This window comes from Sapajus apella, unplaced genomic scaffold, assembly GCF_009761245.1.
Source record: "Sapajus apella isolate SASKATOON/1434 unplaced genomic scaffold, GSC_monkey_1.0 scaffold13, whole genome shotgun sequence".
Taxonomy (NCBI): domain Eukaryota; kingdom Metazoa; phylum Chordata; class Mammalia; order Primates; family Cebidae; genus Sapajus; species Sapajus apella.
This window is the reverse complement of record NW_022436953.1, coordinates 22,456,321-22,481,676: the sequence shown is the minus strand read 5'-3', so window position 1 is coordinate 22,481,676 and position 25,356 is coordinate 22,456,321. Positions and strand designations below refer to the sequence as shown.

The 25,356-nt window shown below is 46.6% G+C and overlaps 1 protein-coding gene, 1 long non-coding RNA gene and 1 pseudogene across 3 annotated transcripts in view; 1 reads left to right on the top strand and 2 right to left on the bottom strand.

Annotated features, from left to right (window-relative positions):
* Positions 1-6,908, bottom strand: part of GRK5 (G protein-coupled receptor kinase 5) — a 241,360-nt gene extending 234,452 nt beyond the window's left edge. The window contains exon 1 of one of the 2 annotated variants that reach the window (XM_032281798.1): positions 6,472-6,908. In XM_032281798.1, coding sequence (XP_032137689.1) covers positions 6,472-6,523 — 52 coding nt within the window. In that variant the 5' untranslated portion in view covers positions 6,524-6,908. Of the gene's footprint in view, positions 1-5,782; positions 6,393-6,471 lie in introns of those variants that run through there. The other variant, XM_032281799.1, reaches the window with a different exon arrangement.
* Positions 36-573, bottom strand: LOC116554023 (annotated as a pseudogene).
* A 3,839-nt stretch (positions 6,909-10,747) lies between the features above and the next one.
* LOC116554020 lies at positions 10,748-16,159 on the top strand. Its single transcript, XR_004270014.1, has 3 exons — positions 10,748-10,852; positions 11,071-11,292; positions 15,715-16,159. It is a non-coding gene; the product is annotated as an uncharacterized LOC116554020 (long non-coding RNA).
* The last annotated feature ends 9,197 nt before the right edge of the window (positions 16,160-25,356 follow it).

Here is a 25,356-nt window from a genome sequence, read left to right as displayed (position 1 = left end):
TGCCCCTCAAAAATACATCTTTTCAATATCTAGAATTTTTTTTCAAGTTTCAGTTATTTATTAATCAGTGTAATCACCAATAGATTACATTAACATGATTTCATGCATTTAGAGGAGAAATATTTCCTGGTTCAGTGGAAAATTGTGCGGATGCTTCTGGAAGACCTTCATTTCAAAGCAGCTTTACATTTCATTTAGAAATCTGGACATTCTTTCTTCAGTTTGCTGTAATCCACATTCACTGAGTAGAACTTGTATTGATCATTGGGACCCAATTTGTTCCAGGGCTCTGGCTTATTCTTTTTGTTCCAACAAACATCTGGATTGAACAATGCCAAATGCGAGAGATACAGGGCTGCTCCACCACCTCCAGCTCCAATAAACACAAAGAGGGGGATCAAGCTCAGATGCTTCTTGGCATGACCTAAGATGTGGCGGAGCATGTTTGTGGCAGAGACCTCCGATTGGAAAGAAGAAAATGAGCCCAGCCACCAGGCCCCGGGCTAAGTAGTATCTGCACTGACACTGTGCGGACTTCCAAAGTCACCTAGGACCTCTATCTAGAATATTTTTAAATAAAAATTTCTACTGAAATATAACAGGATATGTTTTAAAGTAGAAATCAATCCTATTATTTAAGGCCATAATACATTTGGATCTTTTTTTTTTTTTTTTTTTTTTTTCTGAGATGGAGTCTCACTCTGTCACCCAGGCTAGAGTACAGTGGTCTAATCTTGGCTCATTGCCAGCTCCACCTCCCGGGTTCAAGTGATTTTCCTGCCTCAGCCTTCCAAGTAGCTAGGATTACAGGCGAGCACCACCACACCCAGCTAATTGTTATATTTTTAGTAGAGGCGGGATTTCACCATATTGGCCAGGCTGATCTCGAACTACTGACCTCAGGTGATCTGGCCGCCTCAGCCTCCCAAAGTGCTGGGATTACAGGCATGAGCCACTGTGCCAGGCCCATTTTAATCATTTAAAATCATGCCTTCATACCCTTGTCTTTACTATTCTATTCTATTCTATTCATTTATTTATTTATTTTTAGAGACAGGTTCTCCTGTGTTGCCCAGGCTAGAGGGCAGTGGCTATTCACAGGTGCAATCCCACTGCTGATCAGCATAGGAGTTTTTACCTGTTCTGTTTCCCACCAAGCTAGTTCACTCCTCCCTAGGCAACCTGGTGGTCCCCACTCCCAAAAGGTCACCATATTGATGCTGAGCTTACTGCAGACACCCAATAGGCATAGCTCACTCCAGACCAGGAAGTCTTCCTCAGCCTCCAGAGTAGCTGGAACCACAGGCTGTGCTACCTCACTTGGCTTCACTATTCTATTTTGATGTGAGAAATGGGTGCTAAGGGTTGTATGATTGAAGAAATTCCAAATTCTCTTCTCAGTGAGTTACCTATTGGTAGTCACTTTCTGTTTTCTCAAGTTTAACCTCTGAGTTGCATGACCTATGGCAATAATGCCTTTTTGTAACCAGAAGACTTTTTTATTTCAAAAATGTCTAGACATTATAACGCTTTGTCTTACACTGTAAACGTACTGGCAACAAATATTAACTTTAAGTACTGCCCATAGTCCTGGATGGTTTTATTTAAAACCTCCCAGATACAGATTGAATAGCCCTTGGTAAAGGTGAATTTGGTTAAACACTGAGCCGCTCCTGAAATTCACTTGGGCATTCTGGAAGTCTTCAGCCCAGATCCAAAGGGTATCATTTAGCAAGCCACTACAAGAGTTATAGCTTCTGAAGACATAATTTAAACAAGGATTAGTTTGGGCATTGGAAGAGTCAAGCGATTTGGAGTTTAGAATCTGACAAGCAGCAGCTAAGCTACTGAAAGACGAGAGCCTTGTGGGTATTTATCTGACGGTTTTTAAACAGGCAGCCAGATTAACTACAATCATCATTTGAAATCTTTAAGAAAGCAAGGCCTTCTGAAAATATTGCTTTTGGTTTCTCTACCTCCAAGTTATCAGTACTGAAAAGGAAACTTTAAAAAAAAAAAAAAATGAAAGGCAGTTTCATTTAACGTTATTGTGTTTAATAGGCCAAGCTGCTTTTACACACACTGAGCTGCCTTCATCAAGATGAAAGCTGTCACTCGGTAAGATTAAGATTGAAGGAGAAGCTTCAGGGTGGAGTACGTATGCCTCCACATAGCCGTAAGAGAGCTTTGAGCTTCAGAGATATTCTGGTGTTCTAATAACCTAATACAGCAGTATTTCAGTTTTATCACCACGAATTACGGTTGCAAGGGAAAGAGGTCCAGGGCTTTCAGCCATGCTGTGGAATGCTAAGTCTGCCCAGGGCATAGCCTGCCCCACACTGGCTGGATGCTGGCCCACTCCTTACTTCTGCCCTTTCTAACCTTTCCCAGGCTCCAGGTTCCTAATCTTGATCATCAGGAAGATCCAGCCAGGTCACAGAGTTATCGGAGGAAACGGTTCCTGTGTATTCCGATATTTGGCAATTGTCACAGATGGCAAAGTAGTTACAGTCCTAACTTCTCAATTCTTGTGCTGGCTAGTGGCTCAGGGAAATGTGATCAATATTCCTTCAGATAATCTTTATTGATCGGATATGGCTACTACTGACCTAGAAAGAAAGGAAAAGCAGGGCCTTGCAAAATTTTTTCTCACCACTGTTCACTCAGAAGAAAGGCAACAGATCTAGAAGATGAGAAAAACACAAAAACCTTTACTGCAACAATAAAACCAGAAAGAAACACACAAAAGGCACTCAGCAAATACTCCTTCTCATTATTATTTCAATGTTTAGCTCGCCTGCCAATTTTCTGAGATTCTGAAATGTAAACAAATAGATAGATATAGTCTGGGCCTCTTTTTCATGAAATGCTTAATCACTTAGCTCATTTCCATAAACTGCCATGAATTCAGTCTCAACTTCTTCCTTTTTTTCTTTAACCACTTTTTAGAGAGCAATCTAAAGTTCCTAAGAGTGATTGAGTTGATGTTTTCTCATGAGACCAAGACAAATAAACAACTCCCAAAATATATTTCCACGGTTTAAAATCTTGAACGCATACCTCTACTTTTTCTTATTTTAAAATAATTGTCACAAGGGTGAAGCTTGCTTGCTATATTTTCTAATTACTAACAATGAATCATTTTATTCTAATGCACTTACAGGCTTTCTATTTTATCGCCACATTCATGTTTTCCACTTTATGTCTTATTACTGTAAGACTTTGAAGGTACAATGAATTTAGGAGCCATCTGTCTTTAAGAATGCACAATCATAAGAAAAGATAGGCCCCGGTGTTACCCACCACCAAGGACAACTACAAATTACTTTACAGCATTTACAAAGTGTGCCTGTCTTTCTTCAAGGTCTGTTTCTCTATTGTTTGCGACAAATGTGACTTTTACTTGAAAGCCAAATTTTACATTGTTTATGGTGTATTTTGTCAAGTGAACTAAATTAAATTTCACGTTTGCCTATTATATTTCTCATCTGTAACTATTGACAAGAATCTTTAAGAATTGTTTTTAAACCTTTTAAATAAGTCAGATTTTTTTTTGAGGAGTGTTGCTCTTGTTGCCCAGTCTGGAGTGCAATGACCTGATATTGGCTCACCACAACCTCCGCTTCCCGGGTTTAAGCAATTTTCCTGGCTCAGCCTCCCAAGTAGCTGGGATTACAGGCATGTGCCACCACATACAAAAACAAAATATTTGTATTTTTAATAGAGACAGGGTTTCTCCATGTTGGTCAGGCTGGTCTAAAACTCTCGACCTCAGGTGATCCACCCACCTCAGCCTCCCAAAGTACTGGGATTACAGGCGTGAGCCACCATGCCTGGCCAGATTTTTTTAACGTACTGTTTTATATTGGATATTTCACTAAACTAACGGAAGCTTTCATTTCTGAATATTTAAATAATATGGTTATTTGGACAATTACTAAGTTTTGTAAAATAAATTCAAATATATGAAAACTGAGAAGGAAAAAATAGTTTTAATTTCTAAAAGCATCCACACTAATTAGGATATATGGGCTCAAATCTCTAATAAAGCTCCAGCCAAAAGAAACTGTAAGCACTTAAAATCATGGTTTTCCTCCAGATATAAGAGAGAAAAAGGGGGAGAGATGCAAATTTTAAAATGAGGTTTCCATTAAATGATTAATTTTTCTTGTTCATGTGTCAGTCTCTCCCTGTTTCCGCAGGCCCTCTCCATTTCCAAGGCATCATCAAGAGCTATTTTCTCACCATGAGATGACGACCAAAGTCTCCAAGCAAAATTGAAAAAGACTTTAAAAGGAAAAAAGTGAAAGGCACATTCTTGAGTACTTCCAATCACTGTAATTCCGCCCCAGTGGGAGTCAGTCACTCCACACAAGCCTCCAGCCTGCAGCTCTCTTCCCCAAGGCTCTGGGGAAAAAAAACCCCAATTTGTTGGCCTAACAACCAAAAATATCAGGCAGTAAATTCACGTTGGGGAAAAAATATTGGGGAAAACAATTTGGAGGGGAGGGTGGAATTGATATCACTTTGCCCACTCTAAGCAAAACATTATGAAAGAAGCAACCAAATGTTCAGGGAAGAAAAAAAGCATCTCTCAGGCAAACAAATATCTACAGCAGCAAATATGGGGGGCAGATTCCCTGGGCAACAAGAGGAACCAGCGAAATTTGCAAGGCTCCAGTACTATCAGACCCAGTGATTTCCCAAGAAATAATTTCAGAATGGAGGGAGAGTGAAAACTTTCCCAGCCCCCGAATCCTGAGATGTACCACCGTGTCCCACCACTAGGTGGCCAGCTGCAAAGGCTGCAACAGGGGCGGGGTGGGGGGGCTATTTTCTATTTTCTCTGCTTCCTCGCTTTCAGGACCATTCCTGAACCCAGAGGAGAGCCCACCAGCACCCACCTTGATCCCATCCACTAAAAATGTCAGGTTGGGGCGGGGGGGGGTGGAAGAGCTGAGGCCTTAGAACCTGAAGTCACCAAGTAACAAGCCTCTCCTAAAAATGTGTTCCCACCAAAGCTAAGCAATGAGAGGGAGATTAACCTGTATATTTTAAACTCTCCTGGGGTTTTCAAAGCACTGCCTCCCGTCGAGGCTTCTGAAATAAACCCTCTTGCCCACTGGCTGCTTTAGAGTGACAAGTGACGACGAAAGTAAGACACGAATGCCAGGCTGAGTTGCTGAAACGCTGCCCACAGAAGGCCATGCATCACCTACCCCCCACAGTGTGTAGGGAGCCACAGGGTGATGGAACTGGCTGAATAAACACGAATCGTTTTATTGCTAACCAGAAATTCTTCCCTCCATTCATGAAAGTGAGTGAATGAAAATATTAAGTAGGTAAGACATTTTTGTGGACTGCTCACCAAGTATCCTTCTAAAGTCAAGCCCTTACTCAGTCTGCCTTCTTCTACCTTGAGTATCAGATAAAGCCTTCTCCCATGAAAGGAAAAAACGTCTTCCCCTTTTATGAAAAAAGGCCGCACACTAGAGCTCAAATCTTGACCAGAAAAAAAGAAAAAGATGTTACATACATTCCAGGTATTCCTAAATATATATGTTTACATGTATACAACACAATCATTTCAGGAAGCATCTAAGTTTCTGCCTCCCCCCGTTTTTTTCTGTTTTTCATCCCAAGGAAGAGTCAAAATATGTGTTCATAGGGTTTGACTCAGGATCTTACCCACTCCAATATCTAGACAATATTTCCTGCCAGCTAAATGCAGGAAATCTAATGATTTACATAGAAAACGTATCTAAAGCACCAGCACACTTACCTTTCTTTTCATAACTGAGCCAAAATCAAACAATTTCAGTTATCACGCCCCCAGAAAAGAAAAACCTGAAATACGGATTTATTTTCTAGGTGATCTGTGCAGCCATCCTTTGATCATTCTATGAACAGCCTAATTCCTCAACATCTGACTTTGCCTTTAAAAGGCTTCCTTCCACACGACGGGATTTCCCTAAGAAACATCCCAGCGGATGGTTTCCAGCAATAGTCTCTATCAACTCAGCCTGCGCAGGCGAAGACTTGGCTTCTGCTCATTTCACCCCCGCCCCCCCAACACACACACCAGTTCACACTCACAGAACCATCCCGGGCCGACTTGAAACACTATTTTATGTACATGTTTGCCCGTCGCTCCCCGAATGAATGCTTTTCCAACTGACCTTTCCACAACTGCCGAGATGGCACGCTCTGCAGGGCGAGCGCTGGAAACTAGGAGATCTGTTCGCATCCAAATCCCTGCAACCTTCTCTGCCCAAGTCCAGATCCTCCGAGCCCCCGGGCAGGAATCCTGAAGGGTCTGCAAAGCCTCTCTCCGAAGGGTCCTGCCCGCGACCCACTCGCCCACAGTCAGCATCCCGCACGGGCGCAGCCCCATCCCGCACGCTGCCCGCCCGACACCCGCACCCCGGTCCGAGGCGGACGCGCCGGGCACGAGGCGGCCCTGCCTCTTACCTTCCCTGGCTTTCAGCAAGACTGTGTTGGCCACGATGTTTTCCAGCTCCATTGACAGTCGGCGGTCAGCGAGGGAGCCGGCCGGCGGGGCTGTCAGCGCCTGGTGTGCTGCCGCTGCTCCTGCCGCTGCTCGGGCTGCCGCCGCTGCTGCCGGAGCTGGGAGCCAGCAGCCCGCCTCGCCTACCGCATTATTCCTGCTCCCAGCCCAAGAGTTTCCCCCTCTGCAAAGAGGAGCCGCCGCCGCCGCCGCTTCTTCCTCCCTCTGTGTCCCCCCTCCCCCCCTCCCTCAACACGCTCCCCCCCACCCCCCCACCCTCCGCGTGTCTCTGTCACTCCATTCTCCTCCCCTCCGGCTCCCTCGGATGCTTCAATGCCTCGGATGCTTCTGCCTCCCCTCCGTCCCTCCCGGGGGTGTGGTACTCCAGGCTCGGGCGGCCGCACTGCGCAGGCGCCGGCCTGGGCGCGCCTCCTGCCTGGGCACTCGCGGCGCGGGGCCTGCTGGGAGCTGGAGTCTGAGCTGAACTGGCGCGCGGCTGCCGGAGCGAGGACCCGCCCCGGGACGGCACCGAGAGCGAAGGCAGGCACCGCCCGGCCAACAGGCGACTCCGAGGCGGCCCAGCCGCGCCGAAGCCCTCAGCACCCCCACGCAGGCTTCCGCCCCGCCGGGAGCCAGGAAAGCGGAGTATCCAGAACCCGCTGGCGGCGGGCGAAGCGCCGTGGCCCTGCGGGAGCCAGTGCGGGTCCCGGGCTGCCCCTCGGGACGTGCTCGGGGTGGGAGGGCCGCCAGTCCGGCCGCGTGCCACTGCCCGCTTCCTCCGAGCCACGCCAGGCCCGCGAGTGGCTGAGTCCCGGGGTAGTGACGCGCGCCCAGGGTCCCCGCACGCAGCGGCGGCGGCCGGCCCGGCCTTCCCCCTGCCCAGCGTCTCCTACGCGGCGCTCCGGGCCGCCGACAAAGATGCACTTTGTTTCCTCAGGGCGCGAAGGGCTCTGCGGGTCCGCGGCGACCCGGCGGTGGCTGCCCGTGCTGTTCTTGGCGCGACCCGAGCGCCACCCGGCGGCCGCGGGATGCGGGGCGCGGCGCGGGGTCCACACGGATGGCTTCCGAGGCTCGGGGCCAGCGTGGGAAGCTGCTAGTTCTGTGAATAAACTACCTTCCAGCACACCGGGCCAGCAAATCCACCAGCCTCCCCGCAGCCAAACCCAGCCAGATTAAGTAATAAAAACGCAGACAGAGTCGCTGGAGTCCCCGCTGTGGGGAGCGTTAATGAGTAACAGCCAGGCCAGCGCCGAGCCGGCGTGGGATTAGCGTTTTCAAATTCTGATCTTATTTATCTTGGGGCTCTTAGCGCCTTCCAGTGTTATGCTCAGAACATCGGACTCCAGGTCTGTGCTCAGCCCCGTTTCCTCGCTCCCTCCACTCCGAAGGCCCCACTCCTGGGAAATGGGCTGTCTTCGGTCACCCGGGATCAGTCACGAGTGTCCTACGGCTGGGGGCGGAGCAAGCAGGCCCTAAGGAACAATGAAGCCTTTGCCTCCTCTGCATCCTGCGGGCCGGATATCCGTTCAGAAGCCGGCTCTGGGCCTTCTCTGTCCATAAGGAGGAAACCCTCTGTCCCCAGGGCTGCCAGGAAGTCGCAGGGAGGTGCCGAGAGAAACAGAACAATTATTATGCATTGGGGAATATAAAGAAATTAATAAACTTTCCAGGCCTTAGAAAGTCACTGATTTTAACAACCCAAAATTGTCTTCTTTCCTGGGAGAGTATACCCACTACCACCACTTCCTTGTGTCTAGACTTGGGTCAGTGAGTCTCCCAGGGCCTCGTTTATCTTGTCTGCAAAATGGGGGCAATAACAGTTTACCTGTCAGAAGGCAGAGAGCTCAGCAGGTAACTTCTCAGGCACCTACCACTCCAGGAATTACTGTTCTAAGCAATCCAGGCTTGGTCTTTTCTATATAGGTATGTGGATTCCTAACTTCTAATGAAAGGATCCCTCTCAGACAGCGAGACCCCTAAAGCTGGCATCTCCTAGAGCCCCCCACCAACCACAGTCGTCAGTTGCTGGCAGTATAGGGCCTGATGCAGCCAGAAGTTTATTTGGCTAACATTAACAAAAACTTTTTTTTGAATGCCTTTAGACGGCTTATGCGCCATAACAATTTTCTCCAAGGTTGTTTTTTTGTTGTTAGTTTGTTTTTTTGAGATAGAGTCACTCTGTCACCCAGGCTGGAGTGCAGTGGCCCAGTCTCGGCTCACTGCAACCTCCTTCTCCAAGGTTCAAGCAATTCTTGTTCTTCAGCATCCCAAGTAGCTGGGATTACAGGTATGTGCCATCATCCCTGGCTAATTTTTGTATTTTGAGTAGAGACGGGGTTTTGCCATGATGGCCTGGCTGCTCTTGAACTCCTGGACCCGAGTGATCCACCTGCCTCTGCCTCCTAAAGTGCTGGGATTACAGGCATGAGCCACCACGCCCGGCTCCAAGTTTCATGAGTAATACAAATCATGGGGGATCTTGTTAAAATACAGATTCCATTTGGATAGATCTGGGGTGGTTTCTGTGATTTTGCTCTTTCTAACCAACTCCAGGGTTCTGTCGATCTTGGTCGGTTGATCACACTCTATAGTTAACCGTAACTCCCTATTGTCTTATACCCAGCCCAAGTCACTAGTGATTTTTATCTGTCTGGCCTGTATAGACATTTAAGTTTTCCATCCTGGGAACCCCTACTTCTCCCTCTCATTTTACAGATGTGAAACAGACCCAGAATAAGTGAGTTGGCATGGTCACTCAGCAAATGTTAGCCTGTCTATTTTTGTCTCCACTACAAGCTGTTGCATCCTGCCTACCCAAATAAATGGTTATACATCACGTTTTTATGCCTCTATGAGGAAATTGAGACATTCCAATTCAAGAATGGAATAATAATGGCTAGCGTTTACTCAACACCAACTGTAGGCCAGGCTCTTGTGGTCTTTTAAATGGATTATCTCCTTGAACACAATATCCAGATGAGGTAGGGAACACAGGCCTATTTTATAGATAAAGCACTAGGTTAAGAAACTTACAGGCTGGGCGCGGTGGCTCATGCCTATAATCCTAGCACTTTGGGAGGCCGAGGCGGGCAGATCACCTGAGGTCAGGAGTTCAAGACCAGCCTGAACGTGGTGAAACCTCGTCTCTACAAAAACTACAAAAATTAGCCCGGCATATTGGTGGGCGCCTAGCTACTCAGGAGGCTGAGTCAGGAGAATCACTTGAACCCAGTGAGCCAAGATCACACCATTGCACTCCAGCCTGGGCGAGTTCAAGAGTGAGACTCCATCTCAAAAAAAAAAAAAAAGGTTTTATAATTTGCCCAGGGTCACATAATTAATACGTAGAAGACCCAGGATTTGAACCCATCAGTCTGACTCAAGAGTCGGTGCACTGAATTTCTGGCTTACACAAGCTGGCCATCACTGCTTGGTGGTAACTGTTCTGTGTGGCTGCCAGGGTGAACTTGTATTATAAGAAAGCAAAGCATGCAAACTAAATGATTAAGATTTCAAGGGGTTTTTCATTTTCATTCATAATTCCACCGTTATGGCTTTATTCCTTTCAATTAACTGCACTAACAGCTGCTGGTCTTCTTGAAAAATGGGTTTGATTCAAGGAAGAGCAAGAAGGGAAATCCAAATGGAGGAGTGGGTGAGGATGGAGGGATGGGAATACGTCAAAGACAGCCAGCTTCCGACTCCACGCAGGAGCAGCTGAGCCAAAAATGCAAAAGAAGTCAGGTGCAGTGACTCATTCCTGCAATCCCAGCACTTTTAGAGACTGAGGTGGGGACACGGGGGCGGGGTGAAGATTGCTTGAGCCCGGGAGTTCAAGACCAACCTGGGCAACGTAGCAAAACCCTGAATCTACAAAAGAAATCTAAAATTTAGCCAGGCATGGTGGCATTGAGCTATGATTGCACCACTGCACTCCAGCTTGGGTGACAGACTAAGACTGTCTCTAAAAAGTAAAAAAGCAGTTGGGAGCAGTGACTCATGCCTATAATCCAGCACTTTGGGAGGCCGAGGCTGGTGGATCAACTGAGGTCACGAATTCAAGACCAGCCTGAGCAACATGGAGAAACCCGGTCTCTACTAAAAATACAGAATTAGCCAGGGGTGGTGCCACATGCCTGTAATCCCAGCTACACAGGAAGCTGAGGCAAAATTACTTGAACCCAGGAGGCGGAGGTTGTGGTGAGCCAAGATGACACCATTGCACTCCAGCCTGGGCAACAAGAGTAAAACTCCATCTCAATAAATAAATAAATAAGCAAAAGAAACAGGGAATCTTCTAATTCTTCTGTCAGCACCTGTATCGGCCATGGATAAAGCTGCTGGGTAAGAGTTCTTGTAAATAGAAGTCTACTATGCTGGAAAGCCACACACCTATCTGCCTTCTAAAATATGGATTCATTTTGCCTGAATAATCAAATTGGCTTTCTGAATAGTCCAGGAACTGGAGTTTCCACCCGTTTCCTTGACTCAAAGCTTTCTAATCCTCAGGAAGCAGCTGCAGATAGAGCTTCCATTCTCTCATTTATTCTCTTCTCCTTCAGAGTTTACCTTGATGTGTCCAGCCCTGCAGGGAGTTGAAGGCTATTTCCCAGGGAGCTGACCATTGGGAAGGAAAACACACCAGATGCAAACCCCCTCCATTCAATGGAGTAAGGGTCATTGTGGAAGCAGACAAAGGACTTTGCAACAAGGGAAGAAGTGATTTCAGGCACCCAGGGAGGACTCCAAGAGAGGAGAAATGTGAGCTGAAAGCAAGTTTGGAGGTATGAGGTTTCCAGTTAACATTTCCTTCCCTCTGCATTCCCTTCATCAGTGGACCCCAGTGGTTACCAATTGGACATTAAAAGTTTTACTATGGGCCAGGCTTTGGGAGGCCAAGGTGGGCAGATAACCTGAGGTCCGGAGTTTGAGACTAGCCTGGCCAACATGGTGAGACCACTGTCTCTACTAAAAATACAAAAATTAGCCAGATGTGGCAGCACACACCTGTAGTCCCAGCTACTCGGGAGGCTGAGGCATGAGAATCGCCTGAAACCGGGAGGCAGAGGCTGCAGTGAGCTGAGATGGCGCCACTACATTCCAGCCTGGGCAACAGAGCTAGACTCTGTTTCAAAAAAAAAAAAAAAAAAAAAAAAGTTTTAACATGCCGTAAACTGCCTATTGCTGTTCTTGTGACTTAATATTTTTCTTTAAAGTCAGCTCACTTTGAAAACTTTATATTCATCCTAACGGATAGTATTTGTGAAATGTGATGAGTAGTAGAAGTCTCACGCTTGAAAAAAACCGACCTCCAAGCAGCACGTAGTGACTTTGTAGCCTTCGGTTTTCAGATGAACTGGCTGATCTTAATGAATTGGTTGGTTTTGCCAGGTGATTGTTACCTGTAGACATCTAACCACCTAGCTCGGTCACGAGACTTTCTGGGATCATTTGTCTTGCATCAATTCTCAACTGCAAGTTCAGAAAAAACGATTCTTGCTGAAATGCACACGCCTGCTGATTGTCTCAGCCACGTGTGGTTGCCAAACTGCTGTCACTACAACAATTTAACACGGTCTTTTTTAGTGAAAAGGAAAGTCCTCCTTCCCTGCTACAGTGTTCAGTTAGGAGGGTTTCCACAGTAGATGTGTTACAAATTTTAACGAGACAGATTTTCAGTGCATGTACCTGTATCATGCATCTCCAGTATCAGTGCATCTCCAGTATCCATCCCATTACTGTACCCAGAACCTCACCCAATCCTCCAAGCAGGTACTGTCTAAGGACATGTTGCCTCCATTGTATATAGAGAAAACTGAGCATCAGAGAATTAGGAGGTCTGCTGCCCAAGGTCAACTGATTGAGTGGTGAGGCTAGTTATTTAGGTGTCTGCTTTCCCTTCTCAAAGGCCTAAAATGTGTCTTTTTCATCTTTTGATTCCCTTCTCTGTAGAACATAGTACATGCCTGACACAGTGAGCATTTGGCCATATTTATTAACTTGTACCACATATGGCATGACCCAGTCCTACCTAGGCCTCCAGGCTGCTAAATTATACTATACTAGGTAACTATCAAAATTCCCACATCTCTGCCAGGTCAGATTTTAAAAGGAAAAAAAATTAGGGGAGATTGGTCTCCTAATGTCAGAAGTCAACGTGTTATAGAAAATCAAGTGCAGTCTCTCAGTCCCTAGAACTTCCAGCTCTCTGATTGTACCAATGACCTCAAATCTGGCATCTTCTATAATCAACCCAGTAGTTAAATGGGTCCCAGAATTTTAAAGGAAACTAGGCAAACCAACTTCAATTCCATTTTGAGACTGAGTAAAACACAAGATGTTTAACCCAAAAATGGCACACAGAAAGCTGGGCATTTTTTTTGTTTGGTTTGTGACATGGTAAAAGCCGCATAAAACTGCATACCTCAGCCATACCTGGGCTTTCCGTTGAAACTGCTCTCTCTAATACTGATGTGACAGGCAAGCAGTCCAAACCCACGCCATCTTGGCCCCTGCGACTTGTAATAAGTAACTGAGGTCTGTAACTTCCAACCTACCCAGGCAATATGTAAACTAACACTTATCTTGACTTCTGTGAACCACTTAAGTAACAATCGAAATGTCCAAAGACCCTCGCCCCCACCCCTGCCCAAGAGGTGGTTTACAGGCATAAAAAGTTTTAACACCCTCCTTTCAGGGCCATGGGTTAAAAAAAACCACATATTTTTTTTAAGTCCTCTGTGACAGGTTCAGTGATGAAATAGTCAATAGATTGAAATGAAGGAAAAATGTTCAAATTGGCAAGGAAGTCACACAGTAAAGATATAAAAATTAATTCTGTACTTACAGAGTAGGGGAAGGAAAAACCCTCCCCTCTTCTCCAGTAATTTCTACTTTCTTCTTTGAGATGGAGTTTTGCTCTTGTTGCCCAGGCTGGAATGCAATGGCAGGATCTCAGCTCACAGCAGCCTCCGCCTTATGGGTTCAAGCGATTCTCTTGCCTCAGCCTCCCAAGTAGCTGGGATTACAGGCACCTACCACCACGCCCAGCTAATTTTTTGTATTTTTAGTAGAGATGGGGTTTCACCGTGTTGGACAGGCTGGTATCGAACTCTTGAACTCAGGTGGTCCACTCGCCTTGGCCTCCCAAAGTGCTTAGATTACAGGCGTGACCCACCATGCCTGGCCCCTTCCCCTGTAATTTACTTAAAAGCCAATTCTTTTCTGCTAATATAGATAAGGAAAGAATCCATCACTTGTGGTCTTTTTATGACCAGCATCTATCAGGTGATGACATATCTAAAGCTAGTCAGTTGTTTTGCATGGTAGCCTGTATTGGAAATATAGAAACAATATTATCAAAGGTAGAACTCCTTCTTAAGAGAGGAGGAGGAGGCAGGCTGAATTAAATGTAACATTAGGAGCCCTTAAAACCAGATGACTCATAGGTGAAGTGAGCTCACAGGGTTTCAACCTTACTGCTGCAACAGCATAAACTTTCTCTTGCTCTGGAAATTCTCAGTCCATTTATTTTTGAAGCCTTGGAATAAAGCACTTACTGACCTTATAATTTAGTCCATTATATGCATGTGAATATTTCATTGCCCCATTAAAAGGAGGATATATTTTCTCCCTTATTGAAGTCTTAGCCAGTTATATGCTAAATGTAATGCATTACACAGGCTGATTTTTTTACAATTACATAAAATAGAAAATAATATCTAATTTACCCCGTTGATTTGCAGCAGCTCAAGTCCCTCCTGTAGTGGCATCTCAGAGCAAAGCTGTGAGTTGATGTGCCTTAGAAATGAGTTTGTGCAGGAGTGTTTAGATACAGTTGGAGAACTACTCCAAGCAGCTGTCGTAGTCTCCTCCATGGAGAGAGGATGCCACCTAGCATGAACTCTGGAGAGCTGCAGCCAGCCCCTACGTGCCAAAAGCAAGCTGCAAGCTCCACAGCCTTCGTGTGCTCCACGATACCACTGAGTCCCCTCCAGTCCAGGCTGAATGTGACCTCTGTTTTGGGGGAGGTGGGAGGCAGGTTAGCCTGGAGAGACACTGGTTAATGTGCATCCCTGTCCTTTCAGGCCTTACAATAAGGCATCTTAGACTGGGTAATTTATTTATTTATTTTTTTTGAGACGGAGTTTCACTCATGTTACCCAGGCTGGAGTGCAATGGCGCGATCTCAGCTCACCGCAACCTCCGCCTCCTGGGTTCAGGCAATTCTCCTGCCTCAGCCTCCTGAGTAGCTGGGATTACAGGCACGTACCACCATGCCCAGCTAATTTTTTGTATTTTTAATAGAGACGGGGTTTCACCATGTTGACCAGGATGGTCTTGATCTCTTGACCTCGTGATCCACCCGCCACTGCCTCCCAAAGTGCTGGGATTACAGGCTTGAGCCACCGCGCCCGGCCCAGAGTGGGTAATTTATAAACAATAAAAATGGACTGCTCCTAGTTCTGGAGGCCAGAAAATCCAAGATAAGGCACCAGCAGATTTGGTGAGAGCTCTCTACTTCATGGATGGTGCCTTGTTGCTTTGTCCTCACATCGCAGAAGGAGCAAAAGAGCACTCTCAGGCCTCTTTTATAAGAGCACTAATTCTATTCAGGAGGGCTCCATTCTCATGACCTTGTCCCTCTCAAGGCCCACCTTTTTTTTTTTTTTTAAGAGTCTCCCTCTGCCACCCAGGCTGGAGTGCAGTGGTACAATCTCGGCTCACTGCAACCTCTGCCTCCCGAGTTTAAGCAATTCTCCTGCCTCACCCTCCCTAGTAGCTGGGATTACAGGTGCCTGCCACCATGCCCAGCTAACTTTTTGTATTTTTAGCAGAGACAGTGTTTCACCATGTTAGTCAGGCTGATCTCAAACTCCTGAGTCACCTCGTGATCCACCTGCCTTGACCTCCCAAAATGCTGGGATTACAGGCATGAGCCACTGCACCCTGCCAAGGCCCCACTTCTTAATACCCCAGGAGGGCCAGGAGGGGGAAAAAGAGGCAAGAGCAAGGGTGCCCCACACGGTGTCCTCTCAGGTGAGCAGCTCTTGCATCACAGGGGAGGAAGAAAGGAATATTTCAAAGGAGAAAAAATGGTCCCTAAGGGAGTCTCTATGGGGCTAAAAAGGTAATAGCATTTATAGCTCACATCCTGCTTTATGTTTGCCTTATCAGCATTGTAATTCCTGTCTGTTATTTCTAAGCCTTTAGCTTAAAATGATTGCCTGTCCTAGCTGGGATTGGAGAATTGAGAGAAAGGCATGTGACCCTCCTGGGACGCAGAGGTAAGTACAAGGAGAGCAGCAGCCCAAAGAAGCCCCTGGAGCTAGGGCTGGAGGGGAGCCGAGAAGCAAGTATCTGCCATGGGCTGGATAGCCAAGGTGAAGAGCCTGCCCAGGATCCATACGACAAAATGGAAAGATTCTTTGGTGCTCCCAAGAGGTCCTGAGAATGAATCTTGCTAGTCTGGGTAAGTAGGGGCTCTGGTTGCTGGATTTTTGGATATCAATGTTAATAACATTTTTAGTAGCTGCAATGAACTGAATGTGTTCCCCAAAAATTCAGATTGAAATTCTAATCCCTAATGTGATGGTATAAGGAGGTTGGAACTTTTTCTTTTTTCCCTTTTTTTTTTTTTTTGAGATGGAGTCTCGCTGTGTCACCCAGGCTGAAGTGCAGTGGCACGATCTTGACTCACTGCCACCTCCGCCTCCCTGGTTCAAGCAATTCTTACCTCAGCCTCCTGAGTAGCTGGGATTACAGGCGTCTGCCATGACGCCCAGCTAATTTTTTGTATTTTAAGTTGAGACAGGGTTTCACCATCTTGGCTAGGCTGTGACTGTACCCCTGACCTTGTGATCTGCCTGCCTGGGTCTCCCAAAGTGCTGTGATTACAGGCGTGAGCCACTGTGCCCAGCCAAGGAGGTGGGACCTTTGAGAGGTAATTAAGTCATGAGCATGGAGCCTTCATGAATGGGACCAGTGCTCTTATAAAAGGGACCCCAGAGAGCTCCTTCACCCTCTTCCCACCATGTGAAGATTCAATGAGAAGTCAGCAGCCTGCAACCCAGGAGAGCCCTCATCAGAATCTGATCATGCTGGCTCCCTGATCTCAGACCTCCAGCCTCTAGAACTGCGTGAAAGAAATTTCTGTTGTTTATAAGCCACCCAGTCTATGGTACTTGTTACAGCAGCCAGAACTGAGACAGTAGCCTAGCATGTCAAAGCAGAATCTGATAATTATATAAGGTAGCATTGTTCAAAGATGTGCTACTTCCTTTGGCATTTATCGAGTAACTATTAAGTAGGAAGCATAGTTAGGTACCACAAAGATGAGTAAGACATGCAAGCCCTTTCTTTACACTACTTGTAGGTGCTTACGGTCAACAAGTTACACATAAAAGAAGCTGGAATGGAAGACAGATCAACATGAGAAGTACAGACGGCTGTAAGAAGGGTGTTTTAAACTGTTTGGATCCAGTATTGGCAAAATCTCCGAGAAACTGCTGCTTTCATTCACTGTGGAGGGAGTGTAAACTGGCACAGCCTTTCTGGAAGGCAGTTTGGCAATACATATCAAAAATCTTAAAAACACACCTAGCCCTTACTCATAGCAGTTCCACTTCTAGAAAAACACCCTGGGCCGGGCGCGGTGGCTCAAGCCTGTAATCCCAGCACTTTGGGAGGCCGAGGCGGGTAGATCATGAGGTCAAGAGATCGAGACCATCCTGGTCAACATGGTGAAACCCCGTCTCTACCAAAAATACAAAAAATTAGCTGGGCATGGTGGTGCATGCCTGTAATCCCAGCTACTCAGGAGGCTGAGGCAGGAGAATTGCCTGAACCCAGGAGGCGGAGGTTGCGGTGAGCCGAGATTGCGCCATTGCACTCCAGCCTGGGTAACATGAGTGAAACTCTGTCTCAAAAAAAAAAAAAAAAAAGAAAAACACCCTGAAGAAATAGATAAGAACGTGTGCAAAGATTTGGCTACAAGGATGTATAAATATTACATTGTTGATTATAACATGAGGAAAAAGTTGAAACTAAACAAATTTCCAAGAATAACAGATTGGTTAGGTAAACTGTGAAACAACACTTCAGTGGTATTCCTGCCAAAAATGTTTAACCTGGACCTAATCAGGAGGAAGTATCAGACAAACCAAGTGGGAGATGTTCCACAAAAGAGCCAGACTGTGTTCCCCAAAAATGTCAAGGTCAAGAAAGATAAAGAATGGCTGAGGAACTATTCCAGATTAAAAGAAACTAAACAGGCCAGAGCCAGTGGCTCACACCTGTAGTCTCAGCACTTTGGGAGGCCAAGGCAGGCAGATCACTTGAGCCCAGGACTTAGATTAAGACCAGCTGGGCAGCATGGCAAACAAAACCCCCTCCCTACAAAAAATACAAAAATTAGCCAAGTTTGGTGGTGCGTGCCTGTAGTCCCAGCTACTCAGGAGCTGAGGTAGGAGGATTACTTGAGCCCTAGAAGTCAAGGCTGCTGAGCTGTGATTGCACCACTGCACTCTAGCCTGGGCAAGAGAGCAGGACTTTGTCTCAAAAAAAGAAACTAGAGGCCGGGAGAGGTGGGTCACGCCAGTAATACCAGCACTTTGGGAGGCCGAGGTGGGTGGATCGCCAGGTCAAGAGATTGAGACTATCCTGGTCAACATGGTGAAACCCTGTCTCTATTTTTATACAAAAATTAGCTGGGCATGGTGGTAGGTACCTGTAATCCTAGCTACTCAGGAGGCTAAGGCAGGGGAATGGCTTGAACCCGGGAGGTGGAGGTTGCAGTGAGCTGAGATCACGCCACTGCACTCCAGCATGGTGATAGAACAAGACAAAAGAAAGAGAGAGAGAGAAGGAGAGAAGGAGAGAGGGAGAGAGGGAGGGAAGGAAGGGAGAAAAGGGAGAGAGGGAAACTAGAGAAGAGACCACTAAGTGTGCTGTGTGTGATTTTGCATTGAATCATGGTAGGGAGGTGAGTGGCTACTATGAAGGACATTGTTGAGCCATTTGATTAAATTTGTATATGAACTGTGCATTAGATAATAGTGTATCAATGTTAAAATTCCTGGTTTTGAGCATTGTAATGTTGTTATTATATAAGAGAATATCCTTGTCCTTAAAAAATACACTGTCAAATATTGTGGAGCTTTAAAAAGTGAATTAGCGCTGGGCATGGTGGCTCACACCTAAAATCCTAGCACTTTGAGAGGCCGAGATGGGCAGATCACCTGAGGTCAGGATTTCATGACCAGCCTGGCCAACATGGCAAAACTCCATCTCTACTAAAAATTAGCCAGGCATGGTAGCGGGTACCTGTAATCTGAGCTACTTGGGAGGCTGAGGCAGGAGAATTGCTTGAACCCAGGAGGTGGAGGTTGCAGTGAGCTGAGATTGCGCCACTGCACTCCAGCCTGAGTGATAAGAAACTCTATCTCAGAAACAAAACAAAAATGAATTATTTAATCTGCAAACTAGGATAGGTGTCAGAGATTATTAAGAAGCAAACCATGATTAAAAAATAGTTCAAGGCAACAGTGGTTTTGTGATGAAACACAGAGGATTAACCATCTAAAGAATGATGTTGATGATCATTGCCACAGGCATCGAGGGAAAGGATGTGTCAGCTGGGCGTGTCCGAAGTGGCTGCACAGTGAGATTTTAGCTGGGCCTTCCACCAGATTCATCTGAATTTTCTAGGAGTCTGCTATGTGCCAAGCACTGTGCTAAGTCCTGGGGATATAACAGTGAGCAAGATGGGCATGATCCTTGCCCTGTCAGGCCTCTGTTCTAGGGAAGAACCCAACCAATGTCCAGTAAATAGATAAAGTAATTGCAATTGTAAGTTTCCAGTAAGTAAAAGGAAACAAGCAAGGGCCAAGACAGAGACTAATATTCACCATCATTGAGGAAGTCCTCTTGGGGAAGATGCTGTCAAAGCCAGGAACGAATAATCAAGAAGAACTAGCCAGTTATGAGTGGAGGGCACGAGCATGTCAATCAAGAAGACAGCATGTGCCCAGGTGAGGGGTAGCTGTTGGGGAAGTGGAAGTAGGCTAGCCTGGCTAAAGTGGGGATTGGGTCAGGAGGAGCCCAAAAGGAGATGTCTGAAAGGAGGCAGGCGTGCAGACCTGCAGGGGCACAGGCACGTAGGGCCTTGTACAAATTTCTGTTTTCTTCTAATGAGACAGAAAGCCATGGAAGAGTTTTAAGTAGGAGGTGAAACAATGGGTGGTGTTTTAAGAAGCATCACTGGCTGGGCATGGTGGCTTACGCTTGTAACCCCAGCACTTTGGGAGGCCAAGGCAAGTGGATCATGATGTCAGGAGGTTGAGACCAGCCTGTCCAATATGGTGAAACCCTGTTTCTACTAAAAAATACAAAAATTAGGGCATGGTGGTGCGTGCCTGTAGTCCCAGCTACTCAGAAGGCTGAGATAGGAAAATCACTTGAACCAGGAGGTGGAGGTTGCAGTGAGCCAAGATCGTGCCACTGTAATCTGGCCTGGACAACAGAGTAAGACTCTGCCTCACAAAAAAAGAGAGAAAAAAAAAAAAGAAGCATCATTGTTGATGCTGGGCAGAGAATGGATTGGAAGGAGGCAAGGGCGATAGTGGGAAGCCAATTAAAAGCAGGAGGGGGACAGGGAAGCTCAGACAGGGGCAGTGCTCAGGCTTGGACTTTTGCAATGTCCCCAGATAAAGTTCCACAGACCGTTACAGAGAGAGGCTGACGGGACTGAAAAGGAGAGCACCATCCCACACCTGCTAGTCTGGCTCTCATGAGCAGTGCTCCTGGCCTGGATAAAGATTTCTACCTAAGTCCTGTAATCAGCCTGTGGGGAGCATTTCATATTATAATTTTTGTTGTGCTGTGTCTCAGTGTGAGTGCCCCTAGACCTGGAGACAAGGATTCAAATGCAAGTAGCTTATTTGGGAAGGAGGTAAGGGAAAAGAACTAACACAGGGAAGGCAACCAGTAATGGGCATGTTAAGTTACCTCCATGGTGACCAGGACTAGATCTATGGGAAAACCCTGAGAGGCATGCGCCCCAGATTGTCCACTCCAGAGGTGAGGGAGCTGGGGTATTTCTACACAAATTCCCTCCACCCAGCCATTGCTGAGGGCTGCAGACAGCAGTGTAAATTCCCAAGTATTTCTGCCTTTCCACTGGGCAGACCGGGTTTCTGCAGTTATGCAGAAAGACCTCCATGCAGAGATGCAGATCCTGGCAGCTGGAAATCTCTGGAGCCCAAAGAAGTGGCAGGGTCCAAGGATACCAGAGAGATGTGAAAGCCATTCTTCGTGTCATTGTTGTTTCACTTTTAAAACAGACCTCTGTCAGGCTGGGCGCAGTGGCTCACACCTGTAATCTCAGCACTTTGGGAGGCTGAGGTGGGTGAATCACGAGGTCAGGAGCTTGAGACCAGCCTGGCCAAGATGGTGAAACCCCGTCTCTACTAAAAATAAAGAAATTAGCCGGACGTGGTGGCAGGTGCCTGTAATCCCAGCTACTTGGGAGGCTGAGGCAGGAGAATCGCTTGAACCCGGGAGGCGGTGGCTGCAGTGAGTCGAGATCGCACCACTGCACTCCAGCCTGGGCGAAAGAGTGAGACTCCATCTCAAAACAAAAAATAAAAATAAATAAATAAATAAATAAAAGAGACCTGCACCATATGGCGGCTCATGCCTGTAATCTCAGAACTATGGGAAGCCAAGGTTGGAGGATCGTTTGATGTCAGGAGTTCGAGATCAGCCTAGGCAACATAGTGAAACTTCTGTCTCTACAAAAAAAAATATTTTTTTTAATTAGCTGGATGTGGTGGTAGACACCTGTAGTCTTAGATATTTGAGAGGCTGAGGTGGGAGGATCCCTTGAGCCCAGGAGTTTGAGGCTGCAGTGAGCAATGATTGTGCCATTGCACTCCAGCCTGGGTGACAGAGTGAGAACCTGTCTCAAAAAATAATAATAATATAATAAAATAGATCTCACATGATAGAAGTAACTTTGCCTCCTGACAGCCAGGAGACCCTCAGAGGCTGTGAACTAGTGGCATGAGAGAAACGATGGTGGGCTGGACTGAGGTGGAGGCAGATGCAGGTGGAGAGAAGACAGCATCTCCTTGGGTGCTGCTGGCCAGCAGTGGGGCAGGGGAAAGGGTGGGAACTGTAGGGAGAAAAGACATTTTTTTCTCATCCATTTCTAGATTCATGTCTGAGACTCTCTGTAACCAAAGGTGGATTACCAAGAGAAAAACATACACATTTATTGAATAGAAGTTTTTGTTGTTGTTGTTCTTTGTTTTTTATTTTTAAGATGGAGTTTCGCTCTTGATGCCCAGGCTGGAGTGCAGTGGCGCCGTCTTGGCTCACCGCAACCTCCACCTCCCAGGTTCAAGCGATTCTCCTGCCTCAGCCTCCCAAGAAGCTGGGATTACAGGCAAGCACCACCATGCCAGGCTAATTTTGTATTTTTAGTAGAGATGGGGTTTCTCCATGTTGGTCAGGCTGGTCACGAACTCCCGACCTCACGTGATCCGCCCTCCTCAACCTCCCAAAGTGCTGGGATTACAGGAGTGAGCCACTGCGCCCAGCCATATTGAATATAAGTTTTACATGACATGGAAGCAAAGAAACAGGGAACCCTGTGTCTTCATGCTTAGTTTTGATAGAGTGGACAGACACGCAGCAGTGTGACTAGACAAAGGGATGTGATCTAATGGTAATAAACTGAGGGAACTTAGCAAGGCCTGTTGGTTCATATTCCTGTCCGTATCCCTGTGTCTCCAGACATAAGGACACTTCTGTCCTCTGGGTACAGGATGGGCACCCCTTGAATGAGGAGATGCACTCCAGCTTGGGCAACAAGAGGGAAACTCTGTCTAAGAAAGAAAAAAGGTGGAGGGAACAGGCTGCAAGAAGGAGAATGGCTCAGAAGTAAGCAAGCCAAGGTGTGCCTGGGAGTGGGCAGAGAGGGGAATGCCTTAGCCTAAGGAATTCAACCGAGGCCTACTGGGTGGTACACGCTTCCCAATCAGCCTGTGTGTGAAGCTGTAGTGAGCCATGATTGTGCCATTGCACTCCAGCCTGGATTCTGCCTTTCAGACAGACTCTGAAACGCGAACTAATCCATGGAGTTTAGAATCAAGGACAACTCAGCTCCTTCCAATCCTGGGCTGCCTGCCTTTGACATTAACTTGGAGCAGCACAAGACCATGCTGGAGAATGCAGGGGGTAAGATTAGAAGGGAAGCCTTGGGCTGGGCATGGTGGCTCACACCTGTAATTCCAGCAGTTTGTTAGGCTGAAGCAGGAGGATTGCTTGAGCCCATGAGTTTGAGACCAGCATGGGCAATATAGAGAGACCTTATCTCTACAAAAAATGTTAAGGCCAGGCATGGTGGTTCATGCCTGTAATCCCAGCACTCTGGGGGGACAAGGTGGGCAGATCACGAGGTAAGGAGTTGGAGACCAGTCTGGCCAACATAGTGAAACCCTGTCTCTACTAAAAATACAAAATATTAGACAGGTGTAGTGGTGGATGCCTGTAATCTCAGCTACTCAGGAGGCTGAGCTGGAGACTCACATGAAAACCTGGGAGGTGGAGATTGCAGGGAGCCAAGATCATGCCATTGCACTCCAGCCCAGGCAACAATGCGAGAGTCCATCTCAAAAAAAGAAAAAAAAAATAAGCCAAGCATGGTGGTGTGTACATGTGGTCTCAGCTACTCAGGAGGTTGAGGAAGTAGGATCACTTGAGCCTGGGAGGTTGAGACTACAGTGAGCTAGGATTGTACCACTGCACTCCAGCCTGGGTGACAGAATAAGACTGTCTCAAAAAAAAGAAAAAAAAAGAGGCCTTGGCTGGGAGACAGGGCTTGGTTCTGAGACTTCATCTTCCCTGAACCCAGGAGAGAGCTGAAGCTGGGCTCCTCTTTAAAAAGGGGGGAAAAAAAAAAAAAAAAAAAAAAGAAGAAGAAGAAAAAAATAAATGTTTTTGCCATCAAAAGAGGAAGAACTCAGCAAAACCCAGAGTCCTACTTGCCATCTCTAATTGCAGCCCCAGCTACCAGAAAGTTAACTTGTGGTTCCAGAGGGGTATTTTCCTAATCATCATAAAAATGAGCATATATCTTTTCATTTGCCTCCCCATCAACTAGGTCCAATTTTTTTTTCCTCCCAAACTGGAAAGGGAGAATTTCAGTCATTTTCCACTCTTTTAGTCATGAGAACAAGGCCAGTTCATCTTTCTTTCCTTCCTTTCTCTTTCTTTCTTCTTTTCTTCCTTCCTTTCTTTTTTTCTCTTTTTTTTTTTTTTTTTTTTTTTTTTTGAGACGGAGTTTCACTCTTGTTACCCAGGCTGGAGTGCAATGGCGCGATCTCGGCTCACCGCAACCTCCGCCTCCTGGGTTCAGGCAATTCTCCTGCCTCAACCTCCTCAGTAGCTGGGATTACAGGCACGCGCCACCATGCCCAGCTAATTTTTTGTATTTTTTATTAGTAGAGACGGGGTTTCACCATGTTGACCAGGATGGTCTCGATCTCTTGACCTCATGATCCACCCGCCTCAGCCTCCCAAAGTGCTGGGATTACAGGCTTGAGCCACCGCGCCCGGCTCTCTTTTCCTTTTTTTGTTATCTTTATGCGGTGGTGGTGGTTGTCTTTTTCAGGGGAAAAATGTGTGTCCTTGTTGTGATAGCTGGAGAAAGCTAAATAGCAGAATAAAATTTCTTTTCTTTTTTTTTTGAGATGGGGTCTCTCTCTGTAGCCCAGGCTAGAGTGCAGTGACACAATCTTGGCACATTGCAACCTCCGCCTCCTGGATTGAATTGACTCTTCTGCCTCAGTCTCTCTAGTAGCTGGGATTACAAATGTGGACCACCACACTCCGCTAATTTTTGTATTTTTTGTGGAGACAATTTCACCATGTTGGCCAGGCTGGTCTCGAACTCCTAACCTCAAGTGATCCACCTGCCTCGGCCTCCCAAAGTGCTGGAATTACAGGCATGAGCCACCATGCCTGGCCAAAAGATTTTTTTTTTTTTTTTGGCGGAATGTGTGTAGAAAGCACATTCTTTGGCCACCCTGCCAGCGCCATTTATTGATTCACTTAAGAAACTTGCTCTGGGCAGTTGCTGTGAGCCAGGGGCTAGCTGAGCCTTGGGACCACAGGGATGAGAAAGATGTGAGCTCTTCCCTCAAGAAGTTCACAATATGGTTAAGATCCAAACAAGGCAGCAGAAAATTCCAATGCCATATGACAGGAGCTGGGAGCGGTGCGAATGAGAAGGGCACAGTGTTTTCTAGGCACCTGGTAGGGGTCTCTAACCAGGTCGAGCTGGGAAAGTGGTCAGGGAACACTTGGCCAAACAGCTGCTCCTTCCTTCTAAGGCTCGTTTGGGTGATCAAAAATTAATCGTGGTTATCTTTTGTTGGAATGAGCAAAAGGGAGACTCTACCAGGGGAAGACATTTGCCACAGCCCGAGACTACCTGAACACTTTGCATACCTTAACAGGTCATTGGGAGGCTCTTGCATGAAATTCCTTCTGGGCCTCTGGGTCAGAGATTCTAGAGTATTTCATTTCTTTGACAGAGATCAGCAGACCAGAAGGCCTTCATATACACTGGAAACCCCGAACCAAAGAATCCCTGTGTGACTTGAGGTAAGCTATTTAACCACAGGCAACTGCCTCAGCTTCCTGTTTGGTCAAGAAGTGATAAGCAGTGAAACTTCATCTCCAATGGCCAAAAGCCCGGGGAATCGTGGTGCTGTGCTGGGCCTCTCTGCCTGGTGTGAAGCAAACAGTAACACTTTGTTGAGCCTGCCTGAAATGCCCAC